Source organism: Podarcis gaigeae (assembly GCF_964106915.1).
Source record: "Podarcis gaigeae genome assembly, chromosome: 16".
NCBI lineage: Eukaryota > Metazoa > Chordata > Lepidosauria > Squamata > Lacertidae > Podarcis > Podarcis gaigeae.
In genome coordinates, this window is record NC_139693.1 from 4,439,876 (window position 1) to 4,467,867 (window position 27,992).

The 27,992-nt window shown below is 49.2% G+C and overlaps 2 protein-coding genes across 12 annotated transcripts in view; one reads left to right on the forward strand and one right to left on the reverse strand.

The window, feature by feature from the left end:
- Positions 1-554: 554 nt before the first annotated feature.
- LOC310833321 (uncharacterized protein) lies at positions 555-13,235 on the reverse strand. Of its 10 annotated transcripts, XM_083715972.1 has the most exons (9): positions 12,506-12,681; positions 9,870-10,128; positions 8,473-8,570; positions 8,201-8,377; positions 7,606-7,755; positions 6,586-6,708; positions 4,619-4,729; positions 2,296-2,413; positions 555-1,165 (listed from the first exon to the last, which is right to left on the reverse strand). In XM_083715972.1, exons 2-9 carry the CDS (start codon positions 10,075-10,077, stop codon positions 1,131-1,133), a joined length of 1,020 nt encoding a protein of 339 aa, XP_083572098.1. In that variant the 5' UTR covers positions 10,078-10,128; positions 12,506-12,681; the 3' UTR covers positions 555-1,130. The 10 variants fall into 10 exon arrangements, with proteins under 10 accessions (XP_083572098.1, XP_083572102.1, XP_083572101.1 ...); XM_083715973.1 differs by lacking the exons at positions 9,870-10,128; positions 12,506-12,681 and adding an exon at positions 13,133-13,235 and having other exon boundaries at positions 583-1,165; XM_083715976.1 differs by lacking the exons at positions 9,870-10,128; positions 12,506-12,681 and adding an exon at positions 12,898-13,082 and having other exon boundaries at positions 579-1,165; positions 8,201-8,570.
- A 216-nt stretch (positions 13,236-13,451) lies between these two features.
- The window catches only part of ZNF687 (zinc finger protein 687), a 35,567-nt gene continuing 21,026 nt past the window's right edge, over positions 13,452-27,992 (forward strand). Inside the window, exon 1 of one of the 2 annotated variants that reach the window (XM_083715512.1) lies at positions 13,452-13,800. In XM_083715512.1, coding sequence (XP_083571638.1) covers positions 13,572-13,800 — 229 coding nt within the window. In that variant the 5' untranslated portion in view covers positions 13,452-13,571. Of the gene's footprint in view, positions 13,801-23,392; positions 23,750-27,992 lie in introns of those variants that run through there. The other variant, XM_083715513.1, reaches the window with a different exon arrangement.

The following is a 27,992-nucleotide window of genomic DNA, read 5'->3' on the forward strand; positions in this document are numbered from 1 at the left end:
ACTCCATCATTTTCATAGCCGATTGGTACTGCTGCTCCTGCAAACCTTCCTTAGCTGATGAGCCCAGATGTTCTGGTGAGGCAGCTGTGCTTCTGCAGGGAACACCGAAAGCAGCCAACTTGGGGACCCTGGGCTGTCAAGCGGCAAATTAGCAGCGATGCAGAGCACAAGAGGTTAATGCAAATATCATGCAAATGACCGGGTAAAGGTACCCCTGCCCTTAGGGGCAGTCGTGTCCGACTCTAGGGTTGTGCGCTCATCTCACTCTAGAGGCCGGGAGCCAGCGCTGTCCGCAGACACTTCCGGGTCACGTGGCCAGCGTGACGAAGCTGCTCTGGCAAGCCAGTGCAGCACACGGAAACGCCGTTTACCTTCCCGCTATAAAGCGGTACCTATTTATCTACTTGCACTTAGGGGTGCTTTCGAACTGCTAGGTGGGCAGGAGCTGGGACCGAACGACGGGAGCTCACCCCACCGCGGGGATTCGAACCGCCGACCATGCGATCGGCAAGCCCTAGGCACTGAGGTTTTACCCACAGCGCCACCTGCATCCCAATGACTGGGTAGAGGGCCACAAATTGGCAAGTGCAGGAAAATATTTAATATTTGAGATTGAGCTCTCCAGCAAGAGGGGCTGCCTGGCTGGGTGATGGAAACAAAGGGTAGATTTCTGTGTGATGCAATGATCCTTTCTCCCGCCAGAGGGCACATGCCACATTGAATAAGGGAGGCTGAGCTGCCTTGTGTTGCATTTTGCTCAGATTCTCAGGAAATTTAATATCGCGGTCCATGCCAGTGCAGAATTGTGTCTGCGTTGTCCCAACGCTGCAACTCAAGTTCGCCTTTTCAAAACACTCTAGCATGAAACAGACACACAAACACCCTTTCGGGTTTTTTATCATTCTTGTTATTGCTAATGATTTGGTTATGACAAGGAGTTGCAGGGAGGGGGCGAAATCACATACAAACTTGAGCTACAGTGAAACAGGGTCTCGGCCCCCTCCCCACATACTTTCCTATATGGGGGAAATCAATAGTGACAGGTTCAGGCGAGGTCCTTTGTCCTGGGGGTTTTGCAGGGAGGAAAGAAGAGGAGATGTTGGTTGCTGGTCTGCACAACTTCCCAGCTTTTAAGCAAGTCTGCTCATGGTGTGCCGTGGAGAAGCTGCAAAGAAATGGGGGAAATAAAACATTTTTAAAGAAGAGGTGGGCTCAACAAGTCCTGTCTATTAGGAAATGCATCCCCTGTTGTGTTAGTGTGCGATGCTAGACCCTGTTCTGCCAAAGGGCTCTTGTGACGTAAACTCTCCCTTTTCCAACCAAAGGGCCCCTTTGATGCCAGAAGGCTTCTGTGTGCAATCCTGTGTCTACTTTAATCATTTCTTAAATCATGATCCAAATTCTTTTGGGTGTGTATGTGCAAACTGGCTCCCCAAACCAGGGATTAGCCTTCCTTGGTCTAGAGGAACTTTTGGCATCGTCAAAAATTTGGCATTTTACAAACTACATCGGTTGGATTTGCACTGGGAGAGAGAGAGATCTGGGCGTCTCTACCAGCTTTTCTCAACCTGTGGATCCCAAGATGTTGAACTACAACTCCCATCACCCCTAGCTAGCAAGGCCAGAGCTCAGGGATGATGGGAGTCGTAGTCCAACAACATCTGGGGACCCACAGGTTGAGAACCACTGTGTGGGGAACCTTCGGCCCTCCAGCTGTTGCCGAACTACAACTCCAATCAGCCCTAGCAAGCATTGGCCCAGTGGCCAGGGTTGCTGCTGCTGCTGCTGCTGCTGGGACTTATAGTTCAAATCTTGCTTCTCGCTCCTAAATCAGATATCCAGACCTCTCTCTGTCTTCCCCCACCCCTCTTACAGAGGTACGGTCTGTACAGTCCACTCCAGCGGCAGCTTTCCACTCTAGGTAAAGGTAAAGGGACCCCTGACCATTAGGTCCAGTCGTGGCCGACTCTGGGATTGCGGCACTCATCTCGCTTTACTGGCCAAGGGAGCCAGCGTACAGCTTCCAGGTCATGTGGCCAGCATGACTAAGCCGCTTCTGGCGAAACAGAGCAGCACACGGAAACGCTGTTCACCTTCCCACCGGTGCGGTACCTATTTATCTACTTGCACTTTTTAAAGTTCTTTCGAACTGCTAGGTTGGCAGGAGCAGGGACCGAGCAACGGGAGCTCACCCCATCACAGGGATTCGAACCTCCGACCTTCTGATTGGCAAGTCCTAGGCTCTGTGGTTTAACCCACAGCGCCACCCGCGTCCCTGCTTTCCGCCCTACTTACGTGCAAAACTGTTGACCAGGTAGGTGGGCTTGTTGCTACACAGCAGGGTGGTGAGGCTGCCGAGCGATGCAGTCCCCACAATCTGCACCTCCGAGGTGATTCCCAGTGTGGCATTTTTCTGCAACAGGACAAGAAATAGAGCCGGCAAAAGCAGGTTTGACAACTGCTACATACAATGTTTTCGCTTCATGCTCTCAATATAACTCAAGTTACGTACAATTGCATTTTAAGGTTCCATCTTACTGAATTTCTAATGTGTTTCCTAATATATTCTGCTGTTTTCTTACACTTCAATCCCCGCTGTGGTCTTCACATACGGGAAGTCACTTTTTATAAAACTTGAAATGGTTTTCAGTCTTCTTTAAAAAGGTAAAGGGTCCATTAGGTCCAGTCGTGGCCGACTTGGGTTGCGGCGCTCATCTCGCTTTATTGGCCGAGGGAGCCGGCATACAGCTTCCAGGTCATGTGGCCAGCAGGACTAAGTCGCTTCTGGCGAACCAGAGCAGCGCATGGAAACGCCGTTTCCTTCCCGCCGGAGGGGTACCTATTTATCTACTTGCACTTTGACGTGCTTTTGAACTGCTAGGTTGGCAGGAGCAGGGACCGAGCACTGGGAGCTCACCCCATTGCGGGGATTTGAACCGCCAACCTTCTGATCGGCAAGTCCTAGGCTCTGTGGTTTAACCCACAGTGCCACCCGCGTCCCATCAGTCTTCTTTAAAACATTCTACATTTGTATCTTTTATCAGTGCCGTCAATTTTGCCATCTCTGCGTATTCCAAGATTTTCACCAACCATTCTTCCTCTGGGTGTGTGTTCTCTCCTGCTTCTATTTCTGTACACACAGAGCCCTTGCTGCTTCTGTATTCACACACACTCTCAGTCCTTTAATAGGACAGCACCGATCTCTGGGACTCCCTGCTTATTGACTTTAGTGTTTTTTTACCGTTTTGGTTTAGCTGCTCCAACCTTGCTACGTAACTGTTAGGTATACAGTGGTGCCCCACAAGCCGAATGCCTCGCAAGACGGAAAACCCACTAGACGAAAGGGTTTTCCGTTTTGGAGGCGCTTCGCAAAACGAATTTCCTATGGGCTTGCTTCGCAAGACAAAAATGTATTGCGAGTTCCTGCGGGGTTTTTTTCCTTCCCCCCCCCTTTTTCTAAGCCGCTAAGCAGCTTATCAGCTGATCCGCTAAGCCGCTAAAAGCCGCTAATAGCGCTAATCCGCTAAGCTGTCAATGGGCTTGCTTCGCAAGACGAAAAAACCGCTAGACGAAGAGACTCGCGGAACGGATTCTTTTCGTCTTGCGAGGCACCACTGTACTTGTCCTTAAACTTGCTGCAAACTTCCTTCTGACTTCACAGCCGCAACCAGCCCTCTGAGCACCTGTGGGTGTTGTATTTGCAACTCAAGATGATACTTCATGCATCTGAAGAAGGAGACCCCAGTCCACAAGTCTTGAAGCTGGAAGCAAGGCTCTTCGGATCCCCAACCCCCACCCAAAATAAACCTTGAAGGATGAGTTATCCCCTTTTTCTGGCTCTTAGTTGGCACCTTTTTAGTTAAACTGCAGTCTGTTGTCAGATGAAACAGCTCTAAGCCTGCAACCCCCGCTAGGCCTGTTTACCTGGTAGTAAAAACCTTTGAACAAGTGGGGCTTGCTTCAGAGTAAACATGCACAGGGTCTGTGCTGTTGAATCGCTTTTAACCGGCTGCTTTCATTTGTTGGTTTATATAACAACAGTTGTATACTGATATTCGTTCAAGGGGGGTGGGATCAGAGCAGTTTCCAGCAGTAACACATAAAACCGTACAGTTAAAACCGTATACATAAAACCAGAGATCAACTATTACCGAATTATTATTCAACAAGCTTCCATACGGATAAAAATGTATAAAGTAAAAAATGTATTTATGTATAAAATAACAAACCGCTACTGGTCATGTTTGCATTAATTATGTCTAAAAGAACAGTTCAAAGGCAGGGGATGACCCATGTTTGCTTTGTTTTGAGATGCTGCATTTAATTATATGTCAGCGTTTCTTTCAGAACCATGAGGACCGGAATCTTAGAATTACTTTTAAGGAAAGGGCCGCAGCTCAGCGGCAGAGCCGATGCCTCGAAAACAGATGGTCCTGGGTTCAGTTTCCCAAGATGGACCTTTGCTATAAGGCAGTTCCCTCTGTTCCTGTTCAAATCAGCCCTGTCTTCAAAACATTGAGGACTAGGATCTTGCTGTGCTTTCAGGGTAAGGGCCGTAACTCCAAGCCACATGCCCCGTGTGCCTAGAACCGCCCCCAGGACACCTGCCGATCCTCACCAAGACAGCTTGGAAGTACGCCTCCAGTTCCTGACAGGAGGGTAGCGGTTCGGACACCTCCATCTTTCGGGCCACACACCCTTCTGGCTGGCCATGGTACACCATCAAGTGCTGTGGGGGGAGAGAGGGGGCAGAGAGGTAGCATCTTGCAGAGGAAGCCCCCAAACCCCGAATCCCACACTCCCCCCTGTCCCCAGGTCTGATTTTATGGCACTCGGGTCGTTCAGCTGGCTATTGTTTCCGCTACATCTCCGATCCATTTTGCAAAGGTTATTCGTGTTCTCAACTCTCTCTTTTTAATGGTGTTACGTTAATGTAGGCTATACATTTCAAATAAATAAAAGAGATACTTCCATGCTCTTAAGAGAACCTCAGCGTGGTTTAATTAACTCTAATGCACTTTGGATACCTTTAAACTTAGACAAGAAGCTACAGTTAGAACTGGATATGGAACAACTGATTGGTTCAAAATTGGGAAAGGAGTACGGCAAGGCTATATATTGTCTCCCTGCCCTGCTTATTTAACTTATATGCAGAATTCATCATGCGAAAGGCTGGGCTGGAGGAATCCCTACCCGGAATTAAGATCGCCGAAAGAAAGATCAACAACCTCAGATATGCAGATGACACAACCTTGATGGCAGAAAGTGAGGAGGAATTAAAGAACCTTTTAATGAGGGTGAAAGAGGAGAGCGCAAAATATGGTCTAAAGGTCAACATCAAAAAAACGAAGATCATGGCCACTGGTCCCATCACCTCCTGGCAAATAGAAGGGGAAGAAATGGAGACAGTGAGAGATTTTACTTTCTTGGGCTCCATGATCACTGCAGATGGTGACAGCAGCCACAAAATTAAAAGACGCCTGCTTCTTGGGAGAAAAGCAATGACAAACCTAGACAGCATCTTAAAAAGTAGAGACATCACCTTGCCGACAAAGGTCCGTATAGTTAAAGCTCTGGTTTTCCCAGTAGTGATGTATGGAAGTGAGAGCTGGACCATAAAGAAGGCTGATCGCCAAAGAATTGATGCTTTTGAATTCTGGTGCTGGAGGAGACTCTTGAGAGTTCCATGGACTGCAAGAAGATCAAACCTCTCCATTCTTAAGGAAATCAGCCCTCAGTGCCAGTGGCGTAGCGTGGGTTGTCAGCACCCGGGGCAAGGCAAGTAATTTGAGCCCCCTAACCCGTGGATTTGCGCCCCCTAACCCTAACCCCCAGATATTGCGCCCGGTGCAGCCGCCCCCCCCCTGCACCCCCCACGCTACGCCACTGCTGAGTGTTCACTGGAAGGACTGATCGTGAAGCTGAGACTCCAATACTTTGGCCACCTCATGAGAAGAGAAGACTCCCTGGAAAAGACCCTGATGCTGGGAAAGATGGAGGGGACGACAGAGGATGAGATGGTGGGACAGTGTTCTCGAAGCTACCAGCATGAGTTTAACCAAACTGCGGGAGGCAGTGGAAGACAGGAGGGCCTGGCGTGCTCTGATCCAGGGGGTCACGAAGAGTCAGACACGACTAAACGACTAAACAACAACAACAAACTTAGAGAGACCTTGCAAAGCTGCTTGCCCAGACAATACTTTCTCTCTCTCTCTCTCTCTCTCTCTCTCTCTCTCACACACACACACACACACACACACACACACACACACTTAGGGGAATGGCAGTAGCTCAGTGAAAGAGCTGGCATATTTGCTTGGCATGAAAAAGGTTCCCGGTCCAATCACCAGTATCTCCAGAAAAACCTCCCTACCTGAAGCCCTGGGCAGCTGCTGTCAGTCGTCGTAGATAGATCCACCACCGCTCTGACTCAAAGATGCTTTCTATGTTCTTAAATCCACCTTAGTGTGGTTCAGTGACTGCTAACGCACTTACTGGACAACATTGGGAGAGAAAAACAGCAACACTGTCCCCATAGCCTCTTGCGACACTAATTCTGGCCCTACTGGCAATTCTGCAACTCACGTTTCTCAAGTCGCAGGTGATCCCTGGAGCCACGCCTTGTTCGCCCAGTTCGCTGAGCGCCAACAAGAGAGACGCTTCGTTCTGGACGTTGACTTGGGGAGGGAGGAAGCTGAAGGCGTCTCTCTGCCGAGAAAGGAAGCAGGGGGGAAAGATTGAAATGTGGCTGCCCTGGCCGAAGGTGGCGGAAGGCAGAACGTGCGGGATTTAGACCACCAGGACTTCCACCGATGAAAGCAGAAGGCAGGCGCTGTCTCCATCATCGCCTGTCCTCCGTAATAATCTCTCAAAGGACCTGTTGATGGAATTCTACCATTGTGCTGTTGAGAGTGTATTAACTTATGGTCTGTGTGTGTGGTTTGGGAGCTGCACAGCCAGGGAAAAAACAATGCTGTCCAGGGTTGTAAAGACTGCGGAGAGAATAACTGGGTGCACTCTTCCCACCTTGGATCAAATCTATGCTTCAAGGTGTCACAAGAAAGCTGCAGAGATAGTGCGCACCCCGGAAATTATCTCTTTCAGCTTCTGCCTTCTGGAAGAAGGTCCAGGGTTATAAAGACTAGGACTAGCCACCTGAGAAACAGTTTCTACCCAAATGCTATTTTGGTTTTAAACGCAATGTAAGGTAGACTCTGTGGGAGTATACGGTGTTGCCTCTGGTTACAAACTTAATTAGTTCTGGAGGTCTGTTCTTAACCTGAAACTGTTCTTAATCCGAGGTACCACTTTAGCTAATGGGGCCTCCCTCTGCTGCTGCACCGCTGTCGCACATTTGCTGTTCTCATCCTGAAGCAAAGTTCTTAACCCGAGGTACTATTTCTGGGTTAGCGGAGTCTGTAACCTGAAGTGTCTGTAACCTGAGGTACCACTGTATTGTATTTAATTATGGGGTATTTTTAGGGGGTTAACCAGGATGCGATAGCTGGGATAGCAGGCTTGTTGGCTTTTGAGTCTGATATAGTTTTTTTTCAATTTTGTTCTGTATGGGACAATGACAATAAAGATTATGGTATCGTATCGTACCTGGACGCAGTCCGCCCGCCCGAGGTAGGTGGCCAGCAGGACTCCCACGATGCTGATGCTGAGAGCTGAGACAGCGCCCACCATCAGAATCACCAGCTTGCGGTTCGAGGCGACAGGAGGCTCTGCTAGCTCAAGGCTGGAGTGGAGAGTCTGAACAAAAAATGGGGAAGGGGGTGAGAAGAGAGAGAGAGAAAGAAAAAGGGGGTGATGGCATCTAGCAGCACCTGAAATCCCTTTTCTAAAATCTGTGACATGTCAGCCTGTTTCCGCATTTGCACTCTGCACATGCTTAAGTGTGCTCTCGTCGCACTGGAGAACCGAGCCCCGAAGATTTAAAAAAATTGGCAGGTCGATAACCGTACGCATTCCCAATCTGGGCGTTTCAACCCTGCCCCCTAGCAGGGCATCAGGCAGAAATCCCACCGGTGCAGCTTCTCTCCCCGCCACTGCGCACGGCAGCCACACAAGGCTGGAAAGAGCTTCCCCTGATGGATTCCTGCCTGCTGAGCAGCAGTTAAAGGAACGGGAGACCCAATGGGGAGTTTAAAAAATGAGATGGCCTTCCCCCCACTCACTTCTAAAGTGAACTACTTACGTAGGGTGGGCTCTTGAGGTGCAGCCCCGCCGGCCACGATTCGGGATTCTTGTCCTCACTCACCATTTTCTCTTCCCCGACGGCAGGGCTGAATGGATCCAGACTTTGGCTTCTTCGTAGGCATGTGAGATGCCAGCGGGAAGCTCTTATAAAGTCTCGGCTGCCTGGCACACAGCCCTGCCAAACAATAGCCCCCTCTGTGCACATCCAAGCTCTCTTGGGGGCACGGAATAAATTTTTGCCGCCTCTCCCCGCCTTCTGCCCCCAAATACCTGCCGCCCAACAAGGTGCAAAGGCCTTTTCCGTAGGGCTAGTTCTGTTTCCACTTGTAGGCTGAGGGTTGCATCCAGGCAAAGCGGGAGGAGACACCCTGAAATCAATGGATCTAAGTTAGTCACAGAATTCTGGATCTAGAGGGGAACCCTACGGGACATCTAGACCAACCCCTGCAACTTCCCTTAATTTCAATGGGTGCGTTCTGAGTAGGACAAGCATTTGAAATGAACCTTCATCGTATTTTACGGTTAAAAAGGAACCCCGGCTGGGAAACCCAATCCCCTAGTGAGAAAGTGGGCACACTCTGCTCATGCCCTGGTAGACACACTTCTTTTTTCATGCCTTGCTTGGACTCTAGTGTAGAGTGGAATACTGAGAATACCTTTAACCATGAGGACTAGAATCTTAAGCCTATTTTGAAGGGGACGGCTGTATCCCTCTGTGGCAGATCCCCTGCTTTGCATGCATAACACCCCTGGTTTGATCTCTGGTGTCTCGAGTTGGGGCTTGGACAACCCCCTTGCCCCAAACTCTGGAAAGCTGCTGCCAGCCAGTGAGGACAATATTGAGCTATATGGACCCCAATGGTCCGACTCAATGAAAGGCAGTCTGTCTATATGTCTCCTCTGTTCGAGTACACACATACACACGGCCCTCCATCCCTCATCCAGGCAAGCAAGAGGCATTGCAGGGGGGCTGGGCTGAATGTCCTCTTGGGGGACCCCTTCCAACGCTACAATTCTTTGCTTCTTACTTCAAGAGCACAGATTGTTGTGCTGTTTTTTTAAAAAGAAATTATCTTCAATAAAGTGACAGGTGGAACTGCAGCTTCCTCCCCAGCGTGGCTGTGTAACAGGCCAATATTCATCTGGTGAAGCCTCTCCCCCCCCAATCCTTACATTCAGCAGGATGTGACCTGCTGCTGAATTTCCCCCCGCTGTCGTTCAAAAGCACGCAATAAAAGATGGCACCCTCGTGTTTTGCGGATATTCTGATCTACACTTTAAAGGATAGTCAACCCTTTATTCCAGGAGCCCTCTGAGAGGCGGCAGAAGTCGGGGGGTGGTGAGGGTGACCGAGGAAAGGAGACTTCGTTCCTCCAGCCAAAAGCTTTCTGGCTTGCGGCCGACTCTCTCAGGTTCCACCACCTGACATGCCGGGAAGAAAAGGCCCTTTTGAAAGAGAGGCCGAGGCTCCCCCGATAACCTCGCTGTTGAAAACGGAGCGGACCGAGGCACAGACGAGGCCCTGTTTTCGGGAGAAACCGCCGCATCACTCGATCGGCTCGGAACACATCCAAGCGAAAGGCCTCGGCTCTCGGGGAGGGCGGCGGGGTGGAAAGAGACGGATTTCGGAGGCGCATAAAAGCAAGATTGTTTACAGGCTGGTGCACCCCAGTCGCAGCGACAGGACAGCGATGGAGAAGTGGACGACGGGAGATGAAAATCACTTGGCTCCCCTTGGCAAGGAGGGAGGACAAAGGACAATGACTCCTGGATGAAAGGCGGCGGGGAGGCCTTGAGGACGCTGCATGCTTTAACTTGTTGGTCGCTGTTGTGATAGGAATTTTGAGGTCTTAGATATACTGTCTTGAGCCGCATCGAGGTACACGGACCACCAGTGGTCTGACTCGGAAGCTTCCTATATCAGAACTGAAATAAAAAAAATAAGGTCATTTATATATAATAGGTAAAGGTAAAGGGACCCCTGACCATTAGGTCCAGTCGTGGCCGACTCTGGGGTTGCAGTGCTCATCTCGCTTCATTGGCCAGCATGACTAAGCTGCTTCTGGCAAACCAGAGCAGCGCACGGAAACACTGTTTACCTTCCCCTTGGAGCGGTACCTAATTATCTACTTGCACTTTGACATGCTTTTGAACTGCTAGGTGGGCAGGAGCAGGGAATGAGCGACGGGAGCTCACCCCATCACAGGGATTCGAACCACCGACCTTCTGATCAGCAAGCCCTAGGCTCTGTGGTTTAACCCACAGGGCCACCCGCGTCCCTTTTATATATAATAAATGTTCATAAATGTACCAACCAAGCACGTACATAGTATATGTATACCACATGTTTGGAGCGGCACAGGAAGACCGCCCTGAAACCATTTTGACTCCCAAAATGACCAAATGTTTTCTCTGCAAGGAGTGAGGGGGTGAGGGAACCTTCCCATTGTCTCAGGAAATGGGTAATCACCATCTCAAAGAAATGGCCAGAATTAGGAAAGGTAACTAGGAAAGGTAATCAGATAAGGCATTATCAGATAACCTGACAAACGAGATAAACAATGCACTCAGATTTCTGCTGCAGACCGCTTTTTCTGAGATGTAGGTATGATGTATCTGGGGTGGTGGTCTTGGGTTACATCCCTTCGGTGATGTATGTATGATGTATGGAGGGGTGGTCTTGAGCTCCAGGGAAGGGGAATTTAAATGCCTATATAAGCACAGGAACACCTTGGTTCTTGGGTCCTCCTCCTTTCCTGTGTGAGAGGGGAGCACCCTGTTGCAACACATCAATAAAGATCAGGCTTACTAGCTGCTTTGCTTCTCAATATTCTCTGATTGGCCTGTTATTTTCTCCGGCCGATGGAGAACCTACAAAGGACTCTATAAGGGTTCAGTGTCCCCCATAAGGGAATAAGGGCAGATTTTTTTTTACCACAGAACCATGAGGACTAAAATTTTGCTGAGCACTGTAGCTCTGTCAACTACCATTACCAGGATTTTGGGGGAGGGTGCTTTAAATGTACAGAGCATACGCAGTCAGAGGCTCTTCCTGTCATATTCCTCTTTGTAAAGTTCCCTAGGCAAGGACCCTGTTGTTGTTGTTTAGTTGTTTAGTCGTGTCTGACTCTTCGTGACCCCCTGGACCAGAGCACGCCAGGCACTCCTGTCTTCCACTGCCTCCCGCAGTTTGGTCAAACTCATGCTGGTAGCTTCGAGAACACTGCCCCACCATCTCGTCCTCTGTCGTCCCCTTCTCCTTGTGCCCTCCATCTTTCCCAACATCAGGGTCTTTTTCAGGGAGTCTTATTTTCTCATGAGGTGGCCAAAGTCTTGGAGCCTCAGCTTCAGGATCTGTCTTTCCAGTGAGCACTCAGGGTTGATTTCCTTCAGAACGGAGAGGTTGGATCTTCTTGCAGTCCATGGGACTCTCCAGAGTCTCCTCCAGCACCAGAATTCAAAAGCATCCATTCTTTGGCAATCAGTCTTCTTTATGGTCCAGCTCTCACTTCCATACATCCCTACTGGGAAAACCATACCTTTGACTATACGGACCTTTGTTGGCAAGGTGATGTCTCTACTTTTTAAGATGCTGTCTAGGTTTGTCATTGCTTTTCTCCCAAGAAAAAATCATGGATCACTGCCTTACCATGGTGAAGGGGCTTGAATAACGCAGAGGAGGAGGAGAAGAAGAAGAAGAAGAAGAAGAAGAAGAAGAAGAAGAAGAAGAAGAGTAGTTTGGATTTGATATCCCGCTTTATCACTACCCTAAGGAGTCTCAAAGCGGCTAACATTCTCCTTGCCCTTCCTCCCCCACAACAAACACTCTGTGAGGTGAGTGGGGCTGAGAGACTTCAGAGAAGTGTGACTAGCCCAGGGTCACCCAGCAGCTGCAGGTGGAGGAGCAGGGAATCGAACCCAGTTCACCAGATTACGAGACTACCGCTCTTAACCACTACACCACACCTCACATCACACTGGCTCATAGAAGCTATGAACTATGCCGTGCAGGGCACCCAAGATGGACAGGTCATAGTGGAGAGTTTTGACCAAACGTGATCCACCTGGAGCAGGAACCGGCAAGCCACTCCAGTATCCCTGCCAAGAAAACTCCATGGACCAAGACAACAGGCAAGGACCCTAGGTGCTTCCATTACTGCTGCGCTACAACTCCCACCAGGGACTGGCCATGCTGACCCCTGGGAGTTATAGGTCAGCAACACATTCCAGGCCGCAGGTTTCCCCTGCCCCAACCTTGGTAGAAACATTATTAATAACAATAAAAAAAATTAGGTTGTAATACCATTAATTAATATTAAATAACAACATGTCCTCAATGGAGCTTGCAGTTGTGAAGGTGCAGGACCAAAGCTGGAAGGTTTGATCCAGATGTTAAAAAAATCAATTTGTTAGGTCCTGGGTTCAAATGGTCCATTATTACCCAGAATCCCTTGCGCCACTCCCCCAGAATGCTTTGCTCACAGACCTTTTGGCCACTTTCCCTTCCCCCTCCCAGACTCCTTTGCGCGCCTCCATTTAAAGGCCACTATCCCAGAATCCCTTGCGGCACCGTCGCTTTCCCTTCGTTCTCCCTCCTGCGAGGAGTTTGTAGACGGACGTTTGCTTTGGTCAATCGCGGCTCAGTCATTATTTTGAATGGCAAGAATACGGCCCGCCTTCCAAGAAGTAGCCTACCAATAGGAAAATGAGGTGAGAAGCCTCAGGCGGGGGCAACTCATTTGAGTGACACGGATTTCCCCCAATAAGCCTGGTGGTTGGTTTGTTCGTTTTAAAAGGCACGAAGGACAGCCAATTAGAATGGTAGAACGTGAGGCGCTATTTCCCTCCTCCTGCAAGCCCCGCCCATCTCCCCTGCCGAATACTAATGGGAGGTTCTTGTCTGAGACGCGCCGCCTCAGCAAATGGGCACCTGCTGCCGTTTCTGTATTCCCTCAGGTGTCCAGCGAATGAAATTAAAGCCCAGCCTCCCTGAAGGCTCGCAGCCAATAGAAAGGCTTGTTTGGCGCCCAGCTGAGTGGCAAGCAGCCGTAGCCAATAGTTAGCTGGATATCTCGGAGAATGATAGATGCCTTAACCAATAGACGCTGGCCGGTGGGAGGCGCCCCCAGCTGACTACATCTCTCCTCCAGCCTCGGCTTGGCAAAGCACCAAGTAGAGAGCGGATGAGGAGGGCGCGAGCCACTTGAGCGGCAGGCCGCGCAGCCAGTAGGGCTGCCCATCGAGCGGAACGCCTCCGACGAGGAACGAGTTCGGCGAAGGCGGAACGTCGCCTTTGACTGATAGCCCCATTCGCCCAATGGCGGGCGGGGAGACCGGGAGTCTTCCTTGACCGACGTCCCGTTCGCCCAATGGAGCGCCAGGCAGCTGGGAGGTCATCCTCAGAGCGGCAAGCGGCCTCGCCAATGAGGGGACCCGGGGCCGGGCCGGAGCGGAGAAGCAGGAAGCGGCCGAGGAGGCGGAGGCCGCTCCGCAGTCGGGAGAGGGGCCTGGCGGGGAGCCTGAGGAGCCGCTGGGCGAGCTGCCCCTCTCCGAGACGGACGCGACGCCGGGCCGCTCCAGGGAGCCGGAGCCGAGCAGGTAGGCCCGAAAGGCCTTCCCCTTTAAGGGGGTGGGGCCTCGCCAGGCCCCGCCCACCAGGCCTCGATTAAAGGGGTGGGGGCGCGGAGGGAGATTTATGGGGGGGCACCTCAAAACGGGGGGGCTTCTGCATTGATGGGGTCGTGGGGGAGTAATGGGAAGGAGGGTCTGGGAGGGGGAGTATCTCAGCATAAATGGATTGGGGGGGTCCTCAAAATCTGGGGATGGGGGCAAGGGCCCCCCCCACCAAGGTTGCTTCTCTGGGGGTTACAAGTGGGGGAGATGCAGGACAGGCTGATGGTTTTCATCCTTCAGTGGATAGTAACTTAAATAAACTGGGGAGGTTCTGGAATTTGGGTGGCATTTCAGTCCAGCTTTGAGGGGGTGGGAAATAGGGTGTGTGGAGTGGGGTTCCTCCTCCCTCCTGCAAAATATAGAGGAAAAGAGCAACCCCCCCCAATGTGGGATGGATTGGGGGGGCTGAAGACTTAAAATGTGCCAAGGGGTGACCCCCCAACAAAGACCTCTGGGGAGGACAGAAGGCAGAATAACATGGTGGTTCGCCTCCTTCAGTGCATCTCGGTGTAAATAGATCTTGGGGTGGGGGAGAGACCTCAAAATGGAGTGGGGCTGGTCCACTTCGGTCCTGTTTTGAAAGAGAAGGAAGTGTAGAGGAGGGTGGTGTTTTCTTATGTTTCCTACTCACGAAAACAAACTTGGGGGTAGAAAGGTGCTCACGATGAATGTATCAATTTTGCTTTGAGAGGTCAAGCAGATTTTGGAGAGTGGAGGAGGGAGATGGGTGCTGTCCCCCCCCCCCAACTCCAAAAATCCATGTATCTCAACAGAAACCTGGAACTGCAAGGAGTGGGGAGGGTCTCAGACTGGAGGAGATTTGGGCATCTGAGTTCTGCTTTGAGAGGAAAGGAAGATGGGGTGCTCCCTCCTGAAAAACCTGTGGGGTGGGAGAGATCTCAAAATGGGATGGTGGGGCTGTGCATGAAAATGATATTGAGAGCAGCATGGGGAGAAGGGCGTCCCTGTGACAGTGTAAAAATCCAAAAATCCAAAAAAACAAACAAACAAAAAAAACCCCTCAACTTCAACACTAAAAAAAGCTAACCTGGGGGTAGGCTGTATGAATTGTGCATTGATTTGTAATGATTTGTTGGGTCTCTGGACCGTAATAAAGATTGATTGATTGATTGAAAAAAAGCTCAACAACTTTGGTTGGCCCTCACGGCCCTTCACTTCATCAAATCTGGCCCTCTTTGAAAAAAGTTTGGACACCACTGATATAGAGTATCTCAACATAAAAATGAAATGGGGGTTGCGAGGGGCAAAATAGGGAGAAGGATGCAGCTCAGTCCTGATTTGAAGGCGTAGTAAAGGAATATGGAGGGGGGACCTGAGATTTCTCTCCCTGTATGTATTAAAGAAATTGAGGTGGGGTGCATAGGTTAGTGATAGAACACACACTTTGCTTGCAGAAGATCCCAGGATAAATAAACATTTTAGGGGAGCAGACTTGAGAGAGCAATGCCAGATTTTAACTCTTTTAAATAAGTTAAACTGTTTTATTCCTTCTCTTCAACCCTGCCCCCCACAGCAAAAGAAGAAAAAAACAACCCTGCGAGAGTAAAAGAGGGTGGAGAGCAACTTCCAGATCCCTTCTCTGCCCCCCCCCCAAAAAAAATCACAGGAAAATTTTAATATTGCCACACACAGTTATATATAAAACATATAGTTTATTGAGTGGGGTGAACAACTTCATTCTCTCAAGATTGGGGGTTGGGTGAAAGAAAAAAAAATCCCTCCGAAGATACACAACAGTTGTGATGGGGTGTTTTTGTGAGGGGGTGAGACTTCCTTCTCCCAGGATTTCGTGGAGGTGGAAGAGAAGAAATCTTGAGAGGTTTGCCACCACCCCTTATTGAATTCTGTATCTCACCACCAGCCAACTGATACCTAAAACCTGAAAAATAAATCAATTCCTCGCGTAAATAAATATTGGGTTGTTGTTGTTTGCCTGTTTGCAGACAGTTTGTGTTTGTAGGCTGTTGAGTAGGCAGAACTCTCCTTCTACCTCCAAACTGAAAATAAATCCTGGAGGAAAAGCAGGAAAATCTTCCCTAAATTGTGGTTTTGCGCTACGTCAGGGTCTGGGGGACCCGTGGCACTCCAGGTGTTGTCAGTCTCCCCCAAATCCCAATGGCTATTAGTCTGGCCATTTCAGCAACATCTGGAGGACTGGAGATATTCTCAAACTTCCCACTAGGTCTCTGAAATTGATGCCAATTTGGCCATAAGTGTTTTTGAGTTGCGTTGGACACCATTAATTCTGTGTCCCAAATTCCCAGCGGGTTCGTGTATGCTTTAAATGGGTGCCGTAATTTCTCTGAACCGGCATTCCTGATCAGAGCATGGGTGCTGACATTCAGGAATTGAAACTCAACAGCAATGAAAATGGCAAGGTGGAGGGGGCTGGGAACCAAGAACCCAAAAGATAGCTCGCATGTCAGGAAGAAAGCAAGGCTTCTCCTTGAGATGCTAACTTTCTGCTTTCAGGGATTTTTTGCTATGTGACTTTCCATCGCATCTTGAAACCGTACAGTCAAGGACAGGCGTTGTCACGTGGGTCTCCTTGTTTCGTATCCTGGCCTTGTTTGTTGCGTTGGCCCTGAGAGCAGATGCTACCCAGATAATGTGGATTTTTAAAGCTCCACAGGTTCCCTGTCTCTCTGCCCACTATGCTAATGTTGAGACCCTTGAAACGCAACACCAAGCCTGCCAATTCTTTTTCAATTTTATGTTTTCTCCCTTTAAAAATTGCACTTTTCCTGGCTTTCCTTTCCTTCGCCACTTGGGTGTCTCCGTGGAAGTTAGCAGATGGTCGAAGCTTAAGTCTTTTAAAGACAACTGGAATTTAATCACATGCCAGACTTCAGCTGAAGGCCACAGCAGACGGGTTTTTAATCTGAAATATTAAAACGGTTCAGGTTGGAGGTGCAGGGGCAAAGGATGGAATGGAAAAGGTGGGTTCTAGATTGAACCACCAGAGTACAGATTTTGAGCCCTGGGCAGCAGAGTGCAAGACTGGGTTGTGTTGATTTGGGATCTGCCCGTCTCGGCTGCCTCTTCCGCCTCCCTTAGAGGTGTGGGGTTTGGTGGTTGGAAATAGGGGGTGGGGTTCTGCTTGCCCTAAACAGCATTATATTAGGACCTCCTGATCCTTTTGATCAATCTCTGAGGGGAGTCACTGTTTGTGGTCTCCATTACTTGGGTGCCTCCCAGGAGCCGTGCATTCAGCGCAGTGATTTTGTGGAACTCCCTTTAGACAGGCCCTCCTCTACCCGGTGAACCTCCGGCACTAACATAAGACTTTTAAAAATTGTGGCAGGCTTTTTAATCGAACTCTGGTTTTTATAGTTTTTACTTGTTTTGGCTTCATTGCCTCCTGGAGACAACTGTATTCAAGCGGGATATAAATTCTCGAAATGAATAATAAACAATCGTATAAATCAGGGTCCGTCTACCTTGTCAGACTACAACTCCCATCATGTCTGGCCCTCATAGCCAGGGATGATGGGAATGGTAGTCCCAACAACATCTGGGGACCACGGTTGAAGATCACTGATCTGAATAATCTTCAAGTGTGCCCTTCTGCACACCCTGGCTGCCTTCTATATTGGGGGTAGGAAACTGCTTTTGTGCCCCTCCGCTCAGTGTTGTTGGGACTCCCAAATCCCATTAGCCCTAGCAACCAGCGTCTCCAGAGGTTAAGGAAGTCCTGCTGATGCCACTGGGATTGAACTCATAGACTTCTACATGCAAGGTGGTCGCTCTGCTACAGGGCTTCTCTTGAAGATGAAGTAAGATTTTAGTCCTCAGGGTTGTGAATGAATGGCCGGCTTTCAACTGTTAGTCCTCCTAGTTCAGGCTGCCTACACTGGCTGGCAGTGCCTCTCCAGGGTTTCTGGCATGGATCTTGCCCAACAATGCCAGGGCTTGAATGCGGGACATTTTACCTGAGCTGAGGCCTTCATCTCAGGAGCTCGGCCTCAAATGCCCAGGAGCAGAAATGGGCATCCCAGGTTGTCTCCTGAGTTGCAGTGATCTTTAAAACAGCCTCCCCCCCAAAAAAAACTCCTCTCCACTCCCAAAATGCCAAGGGAGAGACTAAGATGACAGGATGAATCCTAACAGGTTTTGTAGCTCTTTCCAGCCGATCCCGTGCGCTGCAAAGCTCTTGCAGAGTGGCTTTCCCCGCCTCTGACTCTGCCCCTTTTTGCAGCCAGGGCTGAGGTTGGCACAGCGGCCTCCTTGCCAGGCCTCCGTCCCAGGCCTTGTTTGTTGTTTTTTGTCCATTCCCCAAGCCTCGCCTGGCGTGTTGCGTCTTGCTTCGCGAGCTGAGGAGATGAAAAAAGCTGGGCTTGTCCGTCCATCGCTGCCTCCCGGCCCGGGCGATCGGTGTTGGTTGTGTGTTTCAATCCTTTTTAAAAAGGGGGGAGGGAGAGAGAGAGAGAGAGAGAGAGAGAGAGAGAGAGAGAGGGAAAACCTATTTCCAGCGTTGGCACGTTTCCCTCTGGAGTAAGCTTGGTGGTAGTGTACCTGCTTCGATTGCAGAAGTACTGAGGCTCAATCTCCAAAGACGTCTCCAGGCTGGGTTGGAAGAGACTCCCTGTTTGAAATCCTGGGGACCCACTGCCAGTCAGTGTAGACTATACTGGGATAGGTCTGACTCAGTAAAAGGCAGCTTCATGTGTCCCTGTTTAAACAAGTCCTTTGTTCAGAACCACGAGGACTGGAAGCTTACTGGAATCTTTGGGGAAGGACAGTAGCACAGTGATGGAGCATTGGCCTTTGCTTGCAGAGGTTCCAGTCCCTGAAGGCATATCCAAGGAGGGCTGGGGAGAGACTTCCTGCCTGAAACCCTCAAGAGCTGCTGCCAGTCAGTGTAGACACCTCTGAGCTAGGTGGGCCAATGGTCTGATGTGGTCTAAGGCAGCTGCCTGTGTGGTTTTATTGCACACGCGTAGGTAAAGGTAAAGGGACCCCTGACCATTAGGTCCAGTCATGGCCGTCTCTGGGGTTGCGGCGCTCATCTCGCTTTATTGGCTGTGGGAGCTGGCGTACGGCTTCCAGGTCATGTGGCCAGCATGACTAAGCCGCTTCTGGCGAACCAGAGCAGCGCACGGAAACGCCGTTTACCTTCCCTCTGGAGTGGTACCTATTTATCTACTTGCACTTTGACGTGCTGTTGAACTGCTAGGTTGGCAGGAGCAGGGAGCGAGCAACGGGAGCTCATCCCGTTGCGGGGGTTCGAACCACCGACCTTCTGATCGGCAAGCCCTAGGCTCTGTGGTTTAACCCACAGTGCTACCCGCGTTGCGCACACGTGTAACTTGAGTGCAAACAACTGCAGCAACAGCAACGACAAAAGGGCATTAGGTCTCTGTCCATAAGGAGCTTACAGTCAGAATGAGCAAGGGGGGATTTTTATTGGCCTCATATAGGGGGTGAAGGAGGGAGGAAATTGGAGTCTCTGGGGAACAACTGTAGTCTGCCTTCCTCCTGTGCCTTGGGCCAGCTGCTACATACTCTCCATGCTCAGCACCAGAGCCCCACTGCGCACATGCGCCCCACGGGAGTTGGGGCCCATGCTGTGCAGCTGTTCCTAGCAGGTGGGGTGGGAAGCAACAGGCAGTGGAGGGCAGGCCACACAAAGCCTTCCCTTTCCCCAACAAACTCAAAAGGCCGAAAGGAAGCCTTGTTAGAAGCAGCCTTCTGGATATATATTGCATTCTCTGCATTAGAGTAAGCCCCCCCCCCCTTCATTCAGGAGAAGAATGGAAGCTAATTTGCGATGACAATGCTTCCTTTTGGGTGGGTAGTTGTCCCGCATTTAACCCAACAATGCCTGTATTTAAACCTAAAATCTTTTAAGAGGAGCTCCGGCTATCTGAGGCGATGGCTTGGAAGAATACCCCTTTCCTTTCACAGCCCCTGATTTTTTAGATGCTGATTTTCCTTGATAGGTCTTTAGATATCCTGCTGGAATGGCTCAAATGGCTGGGCCTGGTGGGTTCTTTTCTGCATTAACCCCCACCCCAAGGTAGCTTCTGAAAAGGGAGGTGGCTAGGTTTGTTTCTCTGAGTGATTTTCTCTCTCACACACATACACACACACCACATGTGTGCGCACACTCTTAACATTACTTTGATTTCCTTGGTTTAATGTTGGGACAATAACCTGTGTCAGTTGCTTGCTATTAATTTGAACTTGTTCTGATTTTGCAGTGTGCTCAGAACATCCAAATAGTGCATGTATTTGTGTGTGCATGAAAAGGTCACTGTGAATGATTGCAGCCTTTCTCAACCCTTGGGTCCCCAGATGTTGTTGAACTACAACTCCCATCACCCCTAGCTAGCAAGACCAGGGCTCATAGAGGCCCAGTGTGTGGCGTAATGGCTAGAGACTAGGGAACTGGGAGAGACCAGGGTTCAAATCCCCACTTGGCCACAAAACTCACTGTGTGTAGCCTTGGACCAGTCATTAACTCTCAGCCCAACCTACCTCAGGGTAGTTGTGGCGATCACTCGTGATCGAGTCAGATTGTCTTCCATGAACACAGTTTTAGCAGTGTGTCCATAAGTGACTGTGGAGGCTAATTCTGGATCCACACGTCCTTCCACAGTGAGGACATAGGTTTCCGGGCTGGAGTTGATCACAGTCAGCGTTTGCCAAATGTGCCTTTGTCTCAGCTCGTTTCACCCTTACGTCCTGAGTTTGTGCTTCTTCAAAGTCCATGACACCTAGGATCGATCACAGCTGTGTGATCTTGTACTAATTGCAGGATAAACATATTTTTTAAAAATAGATTAAGTTCTGCACTGGGAATCAGGCCCCCTCCGACTGTTTAATGATGAGTTAGCCTGGCTTTTTAATTTGCTGAATGATAACAGCGAGGTTTGAAGAGACATTAGTCTACTCCAGTGCCTGGACTAGAGGTGCTTTCTGGAGATATTGAAGGAACTGTAAAAGGGTTTTGAAACTGGGATAAAAGCCACCAGCCCTTGTTAAAAGAGAAGATGGCTGCTTTCATTCCCTTTTGCAGTAATGCACCAGATAGTTTGGAACAGGTGCTCTGAGCTCAGGCTTCCAAGGTAGGTTAAAAATAATGAGAATAAAAGGTTTCTTTGGCTATGTTAGAAGCAAGAGGAACAAACAAGTGGTAGGTCCTCTGCATGGAAAAGTCAGAAAAATGCTACTGGGTTGCAGAGAGAAGGCAGAACTGCTCAATGCCTTCTTTGCCGCTGTCTTTACCCAAAAGAAAGCAATGCCCAACGTGGTAAAAATAAAATAAACAATGAAAAGGAGGAGGAGGAGCCCAAACTCATTTCTTTCTTTCTTTGATAGAGTGACAAGCTTGGTGGATCAGGGGGATGCTGTGGGCATAGTATATCTTGATTTCAGTAAGGCTTTTTATGAAGTCTGCCATAATATAGCTAGAAAAATGTGGGCTGGATGAGGTAACTGTTAGGTGGATTTGTAGCTGGCTGACTGAACCCAAAGAGGGCTCACAAATGGTTCCCCGTCATCCTGGAAAAAAGTGACAAGTGGGGTGCCACAGTGTTGTGTCCTGGGCCTGTTGGTGTTCAATGATGTCTTTATAAATGACTTGGGCAAAGGAATTGAGTGGATGCTCATCCAGTTTGCAGGTGACTCCAAACTGGGACGGGTGGCTTATGTTGCAGAAGACAGAATCTGGATTCAAAATTACTTTTATAGATTGGAGAAGTAGGCTAAAACTAGCAAAATGAATTTCAATACAGTGGGTGCTCGGGTTGCGAACGTGATCCGTGCGGGAGGCACGTTCGCAACCCGCAGCACCACGTCTGCGCATGCACGGGTTGCGATTTGGCGCTTCTGCACATGCACAACTGCTGAAACCCAGAAGTAACCCATTCCGATACTTCCGGGTTTCAGCGCGTCTGTACCTGAAGCGTCTGTAACCCGAGGTATGGCTGTAGTGGCAAATGTTAGGTTCTGCACTTAGAAATAACAGCTGCACAAATATAAGATGGGGGACAGCTAGCTTGCCAGTAGTACAAATACAAAAGTTACCTTTGTGTGTGCACAGACTCGCACACCACCATCCAGGAATTATCAGGATCTAAAGATCCAGTCCAGCTATGAATATTGTTTTCACAACAACCCTGTAGGTAGGTTAAGCTGAAGGAGAGTGGCCTGAATTTCTTGGCCCTTGCCTGAGGCAGATTACTAACTTACTCTTTAAGGTTTTTTTGGGGGGGGGGCATGGAGTCAGACTTTGTGTACAAGTGTCGTAGTTTTGTACAACTGTGTTCAAAACTATTAATATTACACCAGCCTTGAAAGGCAAGGCAGCCCTGATTCTTCTCTCCCACCCCCCACCCCCGTTCCTCACAAGGGGGCTCACTGAATTATTTTTGGGGGGGCAAGGTGATGTAATCTTTTTATATATATATATATGCATTTTTATAGGTTTTTTAGCATATCAGTTCCAACAGTCAAATAACATAACTTTCATCTTATACAATGTTTTAGACTTCCGCCAACACCTCCGATGATTTTCCGTTCTTTATCACTTATTCTGCATTTCTTAATTTCTCTATTACTCTTAATTATCGTTAACTAATAGTCCTTCTCATAGTCTTTCTTGCAATATTTAGAATAGCCCACCTTGCAAACCTACTAGCGTAATCTGTTCATCACAATTACTTTTCAAATAATTCATATATTTACTCCAGTCTTCTAAGAATCTCTGGTCCCGCAGGTTTTGAATCCGATGTAATCTATGTCTATGCGAATGCTAGGCTGGAATGCGCGTATTTCACCTTTCCCAAAGGAAGTTTTCACCAGGCTGCCTCATTTTCCTCCGCTGTGTTTGGGCAACCTTTCCTAAACCTGCCTTTATTTTGGTTCAGAGGGTCTGCACCTGACTTTCACTGACTCAGGTCCCCCAAACACACCTCTCCTGACTGTTGCTGCTGTGTGCCCCTCCACACAGTCCCAGAGGGAAAACCGGGTGTGGCAGTGGGCCTTGGCCTAAAACTCTTCGTTTTCTTGGAGGCCCAGTCCTGATGGACAAAACCACCAAATGCTTCTGAATGACTCTTGCTGCAAATCACAGGAGAAGAGATTTGCACTCGGGTCCTTGCGGGCTTCCTGCTGCAGCAGATGCTGGCCTAGATGGGCCCCCTCTGGCCTGATCCAACAAGGCTATTTGTGTAGACCCTCCAGGTCCAAGGGCAGTCTATCTTAGGTTCATCGGGGCATTTGGCAGCTGTGAAAACAGGGTGCTGGGCTGGAAAGGCCCCCCTTTGGCCTGATCCTGCAGCCAGGCTCTTCTGTTAACGCTAGTTGCTGACCAGGGTCTTGAGGGCGGCGGCTGTGATTGCTGCCCCCCCCCCACTTCCTCAGTGAATTGTGCAGACCCGCAAGGCCTTTTCCTCCCTCCCCCATGCAAAGGTGGCTAAATCTATGCCAAATTTCTCGGCTTCCGGCCTGGCCACATGGCGGGAGCCCTACCTGCTAGTTACAGAGCACTGCTGGCAGAGGAGGAGATGAATGTGCCGTGGCAAAGGTAGGCTTGGCGCCTGCTCCCTTGCTCAGCTCCCATGGGAATTTGGTGCTTGTTTTGCTCGATCTCGCCCCCCCCCCCCCCGCCGGCATCCCTCCCATCGCAGCTGTCCCTGTCGAGCCCTGACCTCATGAGCTCACGCTGGGAAGCCGAACCCAGCGGCCTGCCCCTTTGCGCTCTAGAAGCAGCCGCTGGCTCCCCTGCCCGTCGGTTGCCAGAAACCGTAGGCCCACGTCCGCCCCCTTTCCCCCCCCCACCGTTCCTGCTTGATTCCTTTTCTCCCTCGGCTCCTCCGCCCCACTGCTCCAGGAAAACCTCCGTAAGGTGAGTGCTGCCTTTTTAACTGGTTCCTCCTGCTCTGCCACTTGACCAGAGAGGAACCACCAAACACGCCCTTGCTCTCTTCCCCCTCCCCACCGCCAATTCCCAGGTGCTCCTTGGGAGCTTCGCAGGGTGGGGAACGCCAAGCAGATCTTCCCATTGCTCTCCCCCACCAGCCTGCTGTGGGGCGGAGGAGTATCTGCCCCACATACTCCTTAGGGCCTTTCTTGCTTTCCTCCCCTATTGCAGTGAGAAGTTTTTAGTGCTGCTTAACGTTGCCTGGCCCAGTGTTGTGTCCGTGTGCTTCTGAAACCTGAGTGTGCATTGGAAACTAGACCTAAATAGAGACCTCCTTCCACCCGTCATCCTGTTTGAAACAGCGACTGCAATGCATTCAAAGCACACGGAAAGCACATTCCCCACCCCAACTCTCCCTGCCCCCCCCCCCAAGTTCTGGGAGTGGAAGTTAATCCCTTGCCGATCTACAGTTCCTGGCACTTCGCAAACTACAGTTCCCAGGCTTCTTTGGGCGAAGCCATGTGCTGAAGTGACCTGCAAAAAACCCATAGGTGTGGCTGCAGGCAGGCAGGCAGGCCGTCCGTCCTCTGCTTCTTTCTAGAATCTGGTTTTTTGAGGTACAGTCATAGCTTGGGTTACAGACGCATTGGGTTGCGTGATTTCGGATTGCGCACCATGCCGAACCCAGAAGTACTGGAACAGGTTACTTCCAGGTTTTGGCGCATGCACAGAAGCACCAACCCGCGCATGTGCAGACGGGGCGCTGCGGGTTGCGGGCGCTGCGGGTTGCGAGCTTGTTTCCCGCACTGATCGCAACCCGAGCATCTACTGTACACTGTTACTAAACATGGGGGCTCCATTTTGCTATACTGCCTGCTGAGCGGCCTGCTCTTGCCCCCAAGTTCAGACTTAATTCTTCTTTTTTTAAAAGGTGCACTGTCCAGCGCTTAAGGTGTGTTCAGTGCTTTTGGTAAGGTAAGACTGATAACCCACAAGCTAGATGCTTAGAGATGGATATTTAGGGGGCAATGATAAGGTCCAGGCCTCTCCCCAGGACTATTATCATCGGAGAACTAGGGTGGTAGAGAACAAATGTTTGCCCCAGTTTAAATTTCTCTTTTTAGACCCACACCTTGTACTGACATGTTCCCTTTTCACCATGGGTTTGTGAAGCACCATTGGCTCATGAACCGCCCCTCTTTACGCGGCGTCCTCAACGTGGCATAGTCTCTAGGGACCTGTACCACGTTACTTTATTTAATTTATTAATTCAGATTCTATACCGCCCTTCATCCTAGGATCACAGGGCGGTTTATAATAGAAAAACACAGAAATACATATCACTGTAACAAAGAAAAACAATACACCCCCTCCCTAGTTAAAAAGGCCATATTTTTAAAAAATTAAATTTCTATACCATACTTTTCTGACGGTGCAGGATGCATGGCCTTTAGCTGTACTGAGTTGTGTGTTGTTGGTGGGGACACAATTTATGTTTTTCTTTTGCAAGGGCTGGCTGGCAGTTCCAGGTTGGGGTATGTCAGAAAGGGATCTTCCAGGGGGAGATTTGCGATGTGCTGCTCTTTATAACTCATCTCCCTCTCACTTCTCTCAAGGACCCCACCAAATCATCTCCTGTGACGCTGGGTATTCAAACGTTACCTTTAGCCCTGCATCATAGAATTATTGGGTTGGGTGGGATCCTGAGGGTCATCTATTCCAACCCCCCGTGACATAGAGGGTGTCGTTATCATCAAGCAGTCTTTGTGTTTGTGTGAATCTTGAACCTTGTTGCATTTTATTTTATTTTTTAATGACACCATCAGGGCCAGCTAGGGTTGCCTCCTTTTATTTCCCCCTTCCAAGCCTTCCAAACAGCTATGTATCAGAAATTCACCATGAGCGGCTTTTCCCAATGCTGAAGAGTTGTAAAGAGGTGAACTTCACCTGTTGGATTGTCTCCCTGGGGATATACACATTCAGTGAGTGTGCCTGTGTACCAGGGATTCGACCGGCACACTCGTACAGTTATTTGCATGTAACGCACTGTGAGTCGAAATAAAATTTTTTACAGTAGCTCCTTAGAGATCAACTAAGTTTGTTCTGGGTACCGTCACACCTCTTGTTACATTTGTTTCATGATACGTTTTTTCAGGTTGCGTCCGGCTGCGACCTGGAAGTACCGGAAAGGGTTACTTCTGGGTTTCGCCACTCGCGCATGCACAGGTGCGCAACATGACGTCACACGCATGCGCAGAAGCGACAAATCGCGACCCGCGTGTGCACAGACACGGATTGCGTTCCTTTCAGGTTGCGAACAGGGCTCTGGAATGGATCTCATTCGCAACCAGAGGTGCCACTGTATAAGCTTTTCGTGTGCATGCAGTAAGCGCATGCAAAGACTTGTGCCTGTGTTTGGTGTCATGTGTGAACAAACCTGTGTCACGGGGTGGGGCGGTGGGGAAAGGGAGACTACGCTCGTGCTCAATAAAACAGGTTGCCTGGAAGCGCCCCCAAATCACCCCTGGCCTATTCCCCGGGCAGCAAAACATTTTGTTTAAAAGCGCTTGCTTTAAAACAGATAGGTAGCCGTGTTGGTCTGCCATAGTCAAAACAAAAAAAATTCCTTCCAGTAGCACCTTAAAGACCAACTAAGTCAGTTCTTGGTATGAGCTTTCGTGTGCATGCACACTTCTTCAGATACACAGAAGAAGAAGTGTGTATCTGAAGAAGTGTGCATGCACACGAAAGCTCATACCAAGAACTGACTTAGTTGGTCTTTAAGGTGCTACTGGAAGGAATTTTTTTTGCTTTAAAACAGTTTAGTCCGGCTGAAATAGCGGAGGGTGGCCAGGGAGCGGGAGGGCGGCCATCTTTTTTTCCTTCAGCCTTCTTCCCTTCAACACTTTTAACAGCAGCCTGACTTGCTGCAACGTAACCCGGCAAAGAAGCCTTTCCCCCCTCCGTTTCTGCCCAGAGGAAGCTTCCCCTGTCATGCCGGAGGGGAGAGGCTTCCTACTCCGGGGCCTGGTCTGGGTCTTGTCCTAGGCCTCCCGCTCCCTTTCACCGCCAGCCACGCTCTCCCGGTCTGGGACAACAGGAGACGTGGCCGTCCGCCTCTTGTGAAAGCCTTTCCCTCCCCTTCCTTCTCCCCCTCAGAAGCTGATCCCTTCATGTCACGTAGTTATTGGCAAAGCAGCCGTTTCGGTTGGCCTCCATGACAGACGGGTCTGGGGGGCCCGGGAGGCCATTTCCCCAGTTCATTTTTTTTAAAAATAATATTTATTCAACTTTTAAAGATTACAAAGAGAAAAAACAAAAAAGAGAAAAATAAAAAAGACAGAAAAAAATACAAGCAATTAAAAAAAAAAACCCACAGATCAAACCTTTACATAACTTTCTTTCCTTTGCTTATTTCCTTGACCTCCTCACACCTCCCTTTTTTGTATTCTAGTTCAATTAGATATTTCAGCAAATCCTTTCCAGCTTTGTTTTTATCCTATTAATTTATCTTAATATACTGTAATTTTTTCCCCAGTTCATGCCCAGGGAAAGCTTTGTCTGACAGAAAAATTGAGCCTATATCTCCTCTCCCTTCAGAAGTAAAACATACGTGCAGGAAAATCTCTCTTGTCAGTCAGCAAAAGAAAAGGAAAAGCTGTCTCCCCTCCACCACCTTTTCTCTCTCTTCAAAATAGCTGTTTCTTGAAATAACCCTTCCAATCGGAGAAAACCAGAAACTAACTAAAATAATATTTTTAAAAAGGGCTTCAGCAAAAATGCCACCTCTCTGGCCTCCTGGCTTTGCATACTTAGCTATTTCTTATTACATCTACTACTGTTATTATTTATTACATTTATCAGTTGTTTTATGCAAAGAAAAATTCTCAAAACGACTTGACCAAGATAAAATGCAACCCATGAAAGCATTTTAAAACCAGAAAATTTAAAATCAATGGGCAAAATACATAAAACGCTCAAACAGTGGCATATTAATGACAAGTTCTACCTTGCCCTACTATAGGAGGCAATTTAATTACAGCTTAGAGAAGGCGGTGCATTTTGGAGTAACCAGAACATTCACTGGGTTGTCCCAAAACTTCTTAATTGTTGTTTTTTTAAAAAAAAAACCCACAGCTCTTCAACCAGAAAAACTTACTATAGTAGTTTACAAATCACTAAAAACAAGAACCACACAACAATGTGAAGACAGTCTCTCCCTCAGGCT